The 12,918-nt window shown below is 36.6% G+C and overlaps 1 protein-coding gene across 9 annotated transcripts in view; it reads left to right on the top strand.

Annotated features, from left to right (window-relative positions):
- Window positions 1-12,918, top strand: part of DST (dystonin) — a 302,875-nt gene that overhangs the window by 281,626 nt on the left and 8,331 nt on the right. For 8 of the 9 annotated variants that reach the window (XM_040599286.1, XM_040599277.1, XM_040599279.1 and 5 more), the window contains 9 exons: window positions 2,453-2,596; window positions 3,420-3,608; window positions 4,387-4,516; window positions 5,327-5,490; window positions 5,769-5,931; window positions 7,420-7,574; window positions 7,742-7,816; window positions 8,673-8,690; window positions 11,728-11,845. In XM_040599286.1, coding sequence (XP_040455220.1) covers window positions 2,453-2,596; window positions 3,420-3,608; window positions 4,387-4,516; window positions 5,327-5,490; window positions 5,769-5,931; window positions 7,420-7,574; window positions 7,742-7,816; window positions 8,673-8,690; window positions 11,728-11,845 — 1,156 coding nt within the window. The remainder of the gene's footprint in view (window positions 1-2,452; window positions 2,597-3,419; window positions 3,609-4,386; window positions 4,517-5,326; window positions 5,491-5,768; window positions 5,932-7,419; window positions 7,575-7,741; window positions 7,817-8,672; window positions 8,691-11,727; window positions 11,846-12,918) is intronic. The other variant, XM_040599284.1, reaches the window with a different exon arrangement.

The raw sequence follows: 12,918 nt of genomic DNA on the forward strand, positions 1-12,918 counted from the left end.
ACATGTGCTTCATCAGTTCCTTTTTAGGTTTTTGATCTTCTCAATACGGAGGAAAGAACTGTCTAAATGAAATCTTATGTCCGCTGAAATCATTAGAAAAAAAAAATCTTAAATTTCTCCCTCTGCAAGGTAGATTGATTAACAAAATACTTCTCTACAAAAGCTGAAACTTGTGCTGCCAAAGCTGAAGCATAACTTGGAACCTCAAATCAAAGCAAAACTTATCTCTGGGAAACCCTGTCCAGCTGGGGACAATAACTGCTAGCACAACAAAACCAACCTCAGTGTTAAATATGGCCATACCATGCCTAAATATTTTTAGTAGGCTTTAGAAGTTGTCCTCCAACCACATTTTCTTCTTAAAGGCTGAATAATAGAAATACAGAATTTGTCAAGCTAAGACAGATTGTAGCACTGCTGCTTCAACAGTCAATAAGCACATTGAGCAAAATCTTGCTGGAATAAGTTATCTCTCCTCTTAAGCTTATAACATTAGCTTTCAAGAAGAAAAAAAGAAAATACAGGAAAATATAATGTGTGGTAATAGCTTTAAACACCATGTCTGTATTATAATGCTGCAATATTAATATAAAAAAAATGTATGACTATGACATTATATAAATATGAAATGTGTCTTCCTTTTATCACTGTGATTCTTGTAAAATAGTTCTAACGCATCTGTATCCAGCTACATGTTAAAAGGTTTCTTCAGGACGTTGTTTTATGCAAATGGTCTTATCTTTATGCCCAACACTGATTTTTTTCTTTTCTTGAATACTTCACATGATTTAATGAATTCTGCTATCTCAGGCAGAGAGGTTTCTGTCACTCACCAACCTCTCTAGGGACTGAGAGGTGTAGTGGGTTAATGCACTGCATTAGTTAATAAGTAGCATCCCATCTCCTCTCTTGTAAACTTATCTATATCACTGGACTGGCCCAGAGTTAAATACAATTCATATCCTTTGCTGAGGGAAAGCTTAATACAGTGTATGTAGTGTGTCATAGGTTTAAAGATATTCTAGTACAGTTGTGCAGGGAAAACACTGTCATTGTTGCCTGTTTTCCTCCTGGCCTTAGCTTATTTTGGTAATCTCCTTGGCTTTTCCAAAACTATTTTGAACTGAAATACTGCAAGAACTCATGTGTTTTTATGAAAGGACTGCGATTATGACTGGGTCTTAAACTCTGACATTAATTTAAGCTTAAGTCAAAATCAGTTGGTAATAAATAGCTTTAAATACACAGCCTACCTATTCCAGGCTTTTAGAACAAAGTAGAAGAGATTATTTCGTTTACACTTTTATTTGATAATAGTTTCATATTTGCTTTGTAAAGGCACAAGATAATGTCATTATGAGTTGTTGTAGAATTTGTTTTTACCAGGTTTAGGTGATTTTGAATTTTCTAGGATCTGACTTGGCTGATCTTTATTTTCTAGAATGCAGAATAGCGAGACATGGTTCCATTTTGTAGCACAATTAATGATGTTAAAATATAACAAAAAATTCCACTAGGCACTGAGAGATGTTGGCAGTTTAAGGGCACTCACACAGATACACAGACTTACACAACATTTAGGCATAACAAAATAGGCAGAATAGTAAAACCACTGGAGTAATAATAATAACAAAAACTTTTGAAAAATGCAAACTACAGAAGGATGGAAAAAAATCCTTCGGTTTTTTTAGTTGTGTCCCTCTGTCCCACCCACCACCCCACCTGGCACCCAGTTCTGGTCCTGCCACCCTTTCCTCTGCCAGACTCTGTAGGAACATCAATGGCTATGAGCTTGGGTGTCTAAAGCTGTAAACATCCTTTTGCTTTTACAAGATTTTTCCCACATGGTAGTGCCTCTGAAAACAGCTGGTTAATTAGCAGTCACTGTCCCTGTTCTTGCTGAGTCTCTCCCCCTCAGCTGCTGAGTTTTCACATGTGTGTTGGTTTAGTATAGCTGCTCCTGAAGTCCTCTATCATCTTGTCTGAGCATGTAATTATAGTTGGACATTTCCAGTCTCTGCTAGGAGCTTGATAGTTTATTATGAAGAATTACTGTAACTGACTGACACACTAAGTCATCTGAAATGTAGCCAATAATGATTCTAACCATCATATAGTTGATTTACAGTTGATTTTTTCCCTTCTGTTTTGTTTTGGGTTTTTTGTTTTGTTTTGTTTTGTTTTTTAAGGGCATGTGTCTTTCAAATATTTACAGTACGGTGGGCTTTTAAGGAGTGGCAGGCTGGGGTAAAGATTTTAGAGCTTTATTTAGTACTTTTGAGTGGAATAGGCTTTTCTAATGTTTTTAATTTTTCTCAGAGAAATTAAATTTGCCTCTTGCAAGTTGAATCTGTTTGGAAGATCAAGAAGCTTGTGACCTTGCAGACTATGCACTCAGATTTCTCTTGCAGTTTTTTTCAACATCTCATTGAAATTGTTATCTCTGGTTTAGGAATTTATGAAGAAACTGGAAGAGAAAAAGGCAGAACTGAATAAAGCAACAGGTATGGGAGAAGCTATCCTAGCTATCTGCCACCCAGACTCCATCACCACCATTAAGCACTGGATAACAATTATCAGAGCCAGGTTTGAAGAGGTTAGTATATGTCAAGCCATCTTCATTGCAACAGTTCATCTCTGATTGGAACAAAGCTGGCAACTAACATGGCAGTTACACTGGGAGGAAATGATCCAGCTGTTGAGAACTAAACATTTAAAATATCTGCAGTGATGGATGTTAATACCATGCTTCCCTAGGTTTTATTTCAAAACTTACAGGGCTTTAAGAACTAAAGCAGATGGTCAAGCTTCTTTCTTTGTGTGTATTAAAGAAGATCCTGCCTGACACTTCCCATGTGAAGAAAGGCAATAGTTTCTACGGAGAAACTTAAAAGTTACAAATGGAAGAAAATACAGGGCAAACTTGAAACATTTTCTAATTGCATTAGGGAGGATTTCAGTCCAACATATTCTTAACCTGGAAGATTTCCAAATGATTTAAGTGGCTGCAAGTAGGTCTGAGAGGGTGTACCACACTCCCAGCTGTTAAGGTGGTATTTTCTGTGTATATTAAGTTTAAAAAACCCCAAAATACTGGTGTTAGCAAAGTATGGCTTCAGGAGTGCCCGGGAGGAATACAGACACCAAATCCTATGTGATTCACTAACTTAATACATATTGTTTGATAAAATTCTTGATACGTTGCTTGAACATGCTGTTTACTGCATTTAACAGCACCTAATCCTGAATATCTGTGGAAAAAAATGTGTTGAACTGGAATTCAAGTTACCTAGCACCTTTGATAACCAAACACCAACACGCCTGTTTTACATCTGGGTTTACTGTTAGTAGAGTAATTTTAAATACATTCTAAAGAATTTCAGATGTGCACATACTCATGCATTGGTTATTTTCTTAAGGTCTTAGCCTGGGCTAAACAACATCAACAGAGACTGGCAGGAGCTCTGGCTGGGCTTATTGCTAATCAGGAATTGCTGGAAGCCTTGCTGTCCTGGTTGCAGTGGGCAGAGACTACACTTACTGAAAAAGATAAAGAGGTTATCCCCCAGGAGATTGAGGAAGTTAAAGCACTTATAGCTGAACATCAGGTAAGGCTTGTTAAGTGACATGCATCCTACATATTCCACAGATGGTGCTAACGTCTCCACTAGGCTTCATAATCAAGTGTGAATGTCCTTAGCTATTTTTTCTTCTGATAATCAAGTCCCTTTTCCAATACTCAGTTGTGTGTTTTGTATGCATATGATGTGCTTGTAGTTTATTCAACACAGAGGTAAAAAAAATGAACAAAAATTCAGTGCCACATTATTCTAAAAGTAAGCCTACAGCTCCCCATAGGATCAAGGATAATAATGACTCTTAAAACCTCACATTAAATATATGATAGTGCTGCTGCCTAGTGTTGCAGTATGGCTTTACTGATTGGATTTAAAAAATATGTTTATGAAGTGCCAGAAGGAGCTGCTGGTGCAGTGAATGCTCATAGACTTAGCCCAGCTTACACACCAGAGCTGTCTGTCTCACTTCTATGAACTGCAGTCTGAACAGCAAGGAACATCTGAGTACTCAGAGTCAAAATTCTGTCATAATGTCACCTCGCCATACACAGTTGATAAAGGAGTTTGACAGACTGCTTTTTAGATTTAGCCTTCCTTTAACAAGCAGGCCATAGTGGTCTTAAAAGCTTATAGTCCCATTTTTTGTCACCTACCAAACCTTTATCTATGTTTTTTTTGTGAGGCTGGCATTGTAAGAGTCTTTCTGTGTCATTCTTGTAACGTTGGCTTTTTGCTATTGTATGTGTTTTTTCATTCCTGTGATCACTTTTGTGTATTTTTAATTAAAACCACCTCTGTCTGACTGCAGACATTCATGGAGGAAATGACCAGAAAACAACCTGATGTGGATAAAGTTACAAAGACTTATAAAAGAAAGGCACTTGAACCCAGTCCAGTACAATCTCATATTCCTGTCCTTGATAAGGGGAGAACAGGAAGTAAGTAATGAAGTCTTTCGGGCCAGGTTGCGCACACCATTGCTCTGTCTATAAAGATAACAGATTACTAATAATCTAATAGATTTGATTAGCTTCTAGTGGAACAGGGTGACATTCTCTTTGCTGATTTTCTAATTATCTCTCATTTTTCATTGTGAGGAAATTTCCCCTAGCAGACATGTATTTTTAAATTTTGACTATACCTCTTGAATACCTATTTTTAAAGTGTGCAGCCTTTCACGTGCTGTTAAACTTCCAATAGTGTTCACGTGGTAAGTCTTTGCAAATCTACTATTTTCTGAAAGTACAAGCAACTTCTTTTACATAAAGATGTAGAGCCCAGATTTTGCTCCTACTGATTATGAAATTATATGGATCCAATTAGAAAGTGTATTCAGTGAAGTTGAATGGAAAGTGAACCATCAAGTGAGGAGGAAATAGCTTTCTGTATTTTTAGGTGTACTTACTCATTGTGTTTTATACTTACCCATACGTGAAACCTGCTTCTAAAGTCAGGTTGTTTACTTTGCAACTCTCTGAGGGATTTGCAAAGATCTTATATAACCTTTGAAGCTTCACTAGTGCAGCTACTGCTAACTGCTTCTGCTAGACGAAAGGTACTTTAACCACCATCGTCCTTACCCAGCAATGGTGGATAAAATTAAATAAAAATCCCATTAGATGGAATCATATCAGGGTATGGGCTCATTTGGGACAGGAAGGAGTAGTTTTAGGAAGGTCAAGTACCCTTCATGTGAATGTTTTTGTTGGAATCAGGTGAGACTTAAACATTTTACTATGTTTTGACAGGAAAGCGTTCCCCAACACCAGGCATATATCCATCAGCAGCCCAGACGCAAATCGAAACCAAGAATCCACGGGTAAACCTTTTAGTCAGCAAATGGCAGCAAGTCTGGCTTCTGGCCTTGGAAAGAAGAAGAAAACTTAATGATGCTTTGGACAGACTTGAAGAGGTCAGAAAAGGACTGTACAGAATATACATACTTTTTGCATACTGTTGTTACCATAGATTAAATTGCCAATACTGTAAATACTGTAAACAATTTCCATATTTGTTGTACTATATTGTATAATAGAGTTACCTGAAAACACTGTGCTTTAACGTGCTTTAAAAATGTTTATATAGGTCCTCAAAGAACCAGTTACTCAAAAGAATGCAGATGGTATCTGTCTCATTGATTTTTCTAGACCTATTTCAACTGAAGAAAGTTCTTTCTCTTTTTTTATTAAGCTGAGAGAATTTGCCAACTTTGATTTTGATATTTGGAGGAAAAAATACATGCGATGGATGAACCATAAGAAGTCTCGTGTGATGGACTTCTTTAGGAGGATTGATAAAGATCAGGATGGAAAGATAACAAGGCAGGAATTTATTGATGGAATTCTTTCTTCAAGTAAGTTTTAAAATTAGCTTAATGTTGACCTTGGAACAAACATCTCATGAAGTCTGTCTATATAGTGTGCCCTATGCAGTTTATTGCGTTATTAGGTCATAATTTCCCTATTGAAGTCATTAATTATGATTAATTTAAACTATAATTATTTTACTTGAAAATATTCCTAGATTCTAGAAACTCTTTCTAGTTCTTTTACATTATGAATCAGATTAGAAATGTCACATTTATATTATTGGCTAATTTATAGTTTACAGGACTTGGATCTTCATTCTCACAGTACAGTAGCGACTTCAGTAATGACTTTTCATTGATCAGTCAGAATAGTAAAATGTACATTATAAAACCAACACATAATTTTCAAAATCATTTCATATGATCATGGGTTTTTTATTAAAGAACTTACATTGAATAGTTTCAATTACTGAAGGAAGCCACTGAGTTTCTGAAACTGTTGTTTACATGAACCATAAATCCATTGCATCTATAAAGAGGATCAAAATGTCAAGCAATCAGACTAGGAAGGGACTTTTCCTAGCTTTCCTGGTGGGCTGGTATTCCTTGGGTATGCACAGTTGGTGGTAACATTAAGGTTTCTACATCATGTCTGTGTGTGATCTTGTTTCCCTTTAGCAACTGACTCATAACAGATAAGGGCCTCCTACTTAAAATAATCCTTTATCTTCAGATCATGAAGACTTTTGCTTTGAGCAGTGAAGATTCAGAACTGGGCTGCTTTTAGCATCTCATGTTAAAGTTATTCAGTAGGAGAATTTTGTAGTGTATGTATTTCCCCCTGCTTTAGGAAATGCAGTAATACAGTCACTACATATGGATGTCACTGTTTTATGTGAATTGACAGAAGTTGATGAAAAAAACCTGACACCACCAAGAGGTTAAAACAGCTTACTCATTTAACTCAGTATCAACTTCTTGTAACTGCTAAATACTCATGATACAGGCCCTGTTCACCATCTTGAAATTGTCTTTGACCATTACATAGAGAAACTCTTCATGGATTAATGTTCTGCTGCTGTGAACTTATCTAAAGAAGGATTTCACAAAATAGCATGCATGTTTTTGCAGTGGGAAGGCCTTGCATTCCAAATTTAATTAGCAATTCTCACTTGACCTTTCTTCATTAACAATTTGTCTTGTTCATCTCTGGTATTTTATGCACTTTGAGCGTCAAAATGTTAAAAAAAAAAGCCAAACCACACATATATCTTACAGTTTAATCTGCGCTTTTGCTTCTGTATCTCTCCAAGCCCCACTATGATACTCAATTTAATCCACTATCTAGGTAACACTGGAGTTCCAAGTGTTTTTTCAGAAAGATTTCTTCAGTCTTCTAAATGTCCTTGTTTTTTTGATAGGCATTATCTGTCACCTAGTGCCTAAAAAACTTTTAATATTTGTGATAAAGCCTTTCATTGTAATAGGATTGAAAATCCAAAAAACTTAGCTTTTGTTGCCTTTTTCTTACAGAATTCCCAACAAGCAGACTTGAAATGAGTGCTGTTGCAGACATTTTTGATAGAGATGGTGATGGATATATTGACTACTATGAATTTGTAGCAGCTCTTCATCCAAACAAGGATGCATACAAGCCTCTCACAGATGCTGACAAAATTGAAGATGAGGTACATTCTCTGCTTTCTTAGATTGCTAATTCTGTTCTACTGGGGTCATGTTCTTTAATAATGAATTTTGTTTTCACTACTATATAATTTGATGTTTACCAGGTACAAAAATCTTTAGGCGTATGATACTTGCAGTAAAGTAATTATCCAGTTGTGGTTTTTTGCAGGTTACAAGGCAGGTAGCCAAGTGTAAATGTGCAAAACGGTTTCAAGTGGAACAGATTGGGGATAACAAGTACAGGGTAAGTTTTCTAAGGACCTTCTTAGTTCTTTCAGCTTAAAGATTCTCCCTATGACATGGTTTATGCAAGGAATTGGGCTATATTCATTTGCAGGTATTTGGTGTGACAATTACATGTTTTCTTATTTAAGCTTGTCTAAATTCTATGGGTTTGACTTGTTAGGAAATGCAGGCGAAAAATATAGGGAAATGCTGCTGCTTGTGTTTATTTTTGCTGAAACTACTGAAACTGTTTTCAGTCTGGGAATTTTAAAAGCTAACTGCATGTATAGACACATGCTTGCATATATAAAACAGCTCCTTAAAAGCCAGTGTCTTTGCCTGGATATCCAAAGTGTTTAAACTGCAGCTGATTTTCTGTTAGTTTAATAAAAAGTGACTGATATTTTCCTGTTGTATTGTGTCGTACTTCAAAAATCTTTTACCAAAGTGTATTCAATCACTTCTGTCCTCCCTTGTCATTTTATTGGAGCATACTGATGCTTCTGAAGTGTTGTTAGATATCTGCAGAATGATTTTAGAGACAGAAAAATAAATATCACACTGTAAAGAAAGATCTGCTACCCCTAGGTTCATTAACCAGAACAATTTCAGATGAAATATGCAGTATTTGATTAAGAGATTACTAAATACTTGTACATTATTTTAAAAGACCACAGAAACAGCAATGGGAAGGAAACAAAAGGCCTTGAAAATTTTCCAGGATTCAATCTCTGGATGGCTAGCTACCTGCTCATCTCTGAAGTAGATAATTGATTTAGAATGTCTAATGTGTTAGTTTGCATGTGTTCTAGAGTCATATAGAGAATTTCCTGATAACTAATCGTTTCTTTCTTCCATTTTTCATTTCTTATCAGTTCTTCCTGGGAAATCAGGTATAAACCAGTGGAATGTGTTATGAAGTTTCTTTTTTTCTTTTTTTTTCTTCCTTTTTTTTCTAACGCATAGTGATTTAAGCTTGCAGTGGTCAGTCTTTTTGCCATCCTTTCATCCTCAGCTAATTCATTGCTGGTCAGCTGTGATATTTCTTTTAATATTATGGAACATTCCTTGTTTTAGAATCCCTCCTCTTCAATCTCTCACCTGCTTTCTTTGGCCATTTTCCTCATTAAGGAGATTACTTTTAAAGGAACCAGATAACGGTCAGCAACAATTCACATAGTAAAAGATCTTGAGCATTTAAACTGCAGTTTTAGAACCACTGTTACCAGTTTTCAGTCTCCTAGTGAAATGCCTCAAAATTTGTGTTGTATTTTTTAGGCTATCAGATTAAAGGCTAGTCACAGTAAACAGATTCCAGTGTCATATCACTTATTTCTTGCAAATTAGGCAAAAAATACTTTCATTTTCAGGGAGAAAAAATAGAATCCCTATGCAGTCAAGCAGACTCATTAAGAACCTAGTTGATTGTTGGTGTTTTATGTACTAACACAGTGAATCATTAAATACATATTTTGAAAAGAGGCAAAAGAAACTTGTTCTAGTTAGACTACTCCCTCTCCTAAAGTGTTTTCAAAGAGCCATGGCAAGTCTATAATGTATTTGAGCTATGTTTAAGAATAATTTGTGTCATTTTGGTCACCAATCAGTCATACTTCAGCGGCACCATTCAGTGGTACAGGGAGGAAACACTAACTAGTGCTTACTTACTCCTTACTATTGATACGCAGCCTCCTGAAGTGTTAAGTCATGCTTGCCTGGTGAGAATGGAAATACCTTATGCAAACCAGATCCCATTAGTATCTTATTCATGTACTTATCAAGGCAATTAATATGTATGATACACTCTGGGTATGCTAGTGTTAACAGTATTAGCCACTTTATATCTAGAGATGTTGAAAGTGTAGTTGCATTCTTATTTACTGGCAGAGCCTGGTGAAGTATAGAAGAATATCCACAGAGTGCAGTGGATAATCTTACCGCATGCCTCAAGCAACGTATCTAATAATTTAAAATGTTTTCCACATATAGAACAAGAACAAGGCTCATTTGAAAAGACTGTTTGAAATTATGTAAATCCTCTTATCTGCCATCTGTACTCTCAGATCTGGTAAAAATACAGCATTTTGGGGGAGTGTCTAACTTACTGATGCAGAACATCACAGTAAAAAGCACCTACAGCAAGTTAGCTGAGGCTTCTCTAGTGACAGTGATGTTATATGGCTATTGTCAAGAACAGGCCTTTTTGTAGCTTAAACTAGACTTTCTTGACTTTTTACCTCTGATTGTTTGAAACTGAAATTTTGTTCAAGGGAAGTTGGTATTCAGACTGTTTCAAGAAGGAAACGGACTGAGTTACCATTAGGAAGAATGCCTTGATAGATACCTGTATTAATTTCCAGGAGTTCCACTGTCTGAATTAACCACAGCCTAGGTAGGCAGTTTCCAAAGGATACTGTATCTGACACTTGGTGGAGTTGTCTGATGGGGTCTAACTGAAGAATTAAGCTGAGATGGGAAAAAAATAAAGAAAAGAAAAAAAGATAGTATCTTTAGAACCTCTAGAAAAAAAAATATCTCTGCAGAAACAAGCCAATGAAAATAAATGGCATCAATTTGGATTTTTTTTTTTTTAAACTTTGGTCTCTCTATATATATTAGTGTTTTGTTCAGCACATATTGAATGCATTATTAAAAAGCCCTTAAAAATAATGCTCATGTGAATGTTCTTATTTATAACAAAAAATACTATTGAATTAAGTGACGAGCTTTGCTTTTGTTTGGTTCCTAAAAGTAATCTTCCTTTAAACTTATTCTCTCTTCTTGGCTTAAGTAGTACCAAACAACTAAAATCATTTAACAGGTAGGGAGCACGTTTGTGTGGTTTGCATTTAAAGCATTTCAGTCCTCTCTGGAGCAAGTAGGTACAGTTGAACTATGGCCAGCCTTCTTCAAGCGTCAAAGATTGTCCCAAAGAGGTGTATTTGACTCTTGTTGGTTTCAGTGAGTGCTCTGCATGTTTGTGTGAGAGTGCACACTGGGCTTGGCCTGATGATCTGATATCAAATATTTTAGTGGCATTGGCTGAAAAGTACTGAATTCTTCTGGTTAGTTTTCATGAGATTGTGGGGTCAGCATTTTGGTCCTGTTTCCTTTGATCTGGATATCAACGGAGATACTGCATACAGATTTTGTTATACAGGTTTCAAGAGCAAAACATATATTAGGCCTGGCCATCATCCCAGAGGAAGAATGGGCTGGTACAAGAGTTAGTATGAAACAGGTTTTTGTGCATCTCCGAATTGTGAGGAGCTTCAGTGTGTAGACAGAGGAGTGACAAACAGTTTATAATAAAGGACAATAGAGATAGCTATCAATCATTCATTGCTTCATGTTCCCTTCCCCATATGCACCTCGCCATAGGTGAGCGAGTGTCAGTGCTATATCTGAAAATATCCCTTATACTGAATCAATTGACAGAACTGTGCAACACTCATAATGCATTGAATTTCCAGCCCACATACTGATTGCTTAAAGCGATGCTACCTTCCTTTCAGCTGGTATTATTAAAATCTAGATGGTTGCAGAAGAGAATTTACTTAAGGTTTTAACAGTGAAATAATGCAAATAGGTCTTCATTAATGTGCACAAATGCAGATCGTAACTAATTAAATAATGTGTTACTAATTTTGCTTCCTTTATGAGCTCAGACATTTTAGAATCAAGCATAAAATTAAACTTGAGATTCTTTCTTACCGTCCTGCCATCTCCTTTGGATTAATGCAGCAGCATCTGATTTGAAATCTTAACAGCTTTAATAATCCGCATAAATAAATCTGATAATTTTTTTTTAGCATTTACTAATAATCAAATATAAAAATAAACTTTTTAAATTGATCTTTAACCTATCAGTGTTGAATAGCATCTGAATGACTGAGAACCTCAGACAGTGGTTTGATTTTTTTATTGCAGTTTGGTGACTCTCAGCAACTGCGCCTTGTTCGTATCCTAAGAAGTACAGTCATGGTTCGTGTTGGAGGTGGCTGGATGGCACTCGATGAGTTCTTAGTGAAAAATGATCCTTGCAGAGGTATGTAACACAACTGTTAAAATGGACATGTAGATAATTATTTGGATACAGTCACTGTTCATTGTCTCACAAAGGAGATAGAATTGTTTAAAATGCCAGTTCTGTAAACATCATCTCACTAAATGTCACGTAATGATCTGTTTTTTTGTGAACTTTAAATACCATGGTTAAGATCCTCTTCAGTTGCCCTGATGTACGTCTAGAATAACTGTGGTGTCTTCCTGCGCAGTTCCTCAGTGTTAGTGGTGTATTTAAGAATTGAATGTAGCCCAGACAGAGCTTATGGCACGTAAACTGATTGTGTAACCTGCCAGAAATAGCACACCGAAATGTCCAATAAAACCTTCTCAGCAAGAGAGTTTTAAGTCAATAAATCAAAATAAGGCAGTTGAAGAGTAACACCACCACCACAAAAAACTTCTCCGGCCAGTGGCTGTGCCCAGGCTTTCAGTTTCTGCTTTTGTAGCCCTGCCTTTTCATTGGCATCCTCCCCAGAACCACGTTGCAGAGCCGTGAGCCCTGTACAAAGCAAGTGGAAAATGCTGTGGTCAGGAGGACTTTGTGCTCTGGTGAAGCAGGAAGCGCTTTATCACTGTGCCCTCCAGGGCATTGTATCCAATGCATTGTTTTCTCAGTACACAGCAACGTAATGGCATCTTAGTTTGTTGGAAAGCCTACTTCCTAGGGGGAAGGTCGGCTCTGCCTGGCACTGTTCATGGAGGAACAGCTGGTGATAGGAAAGAAGCCGTTTGTGAAGGGAGTGGGGGAGAGACAAGTCAAATAGTAGCCCAAGTAATAGAATTGCAGAAAGTGTAATAATGACTGTGAGTGAGCTGATGGTCTATAACTAGGTAATTCTGTCCTATTAACTAGCAGCATTAAATTTTCTGTGTTTTTACCTCTTGGGTTCTGTAGAATCACAATCAATATTGTAATAGTGTGAGAACAGCACAGAGGAGTTCAGGGAGGCAAGTGAGCTAGTGAAGACAGAGACATCAACTGTCCCATGGACCTTACTCCAGTGTCAGCTATCACAGCTTCTGCTTTGGGACCAGGATTTCTAAACAGTTTGA

The sequence above is a fragment of the Falco naumanni genome, chromosome 6 (assembly GCF_017639655.2).
Source record: "Falco naumanni isolate bFalNau1 chromosome 6, bFalNau1.pat, whole genome shotgun sequence".
NCBI lineage: Eukaryota > Metazoa > Chordata > Aves > Falconiformes > Falconidae > Falco > Falco naumanni.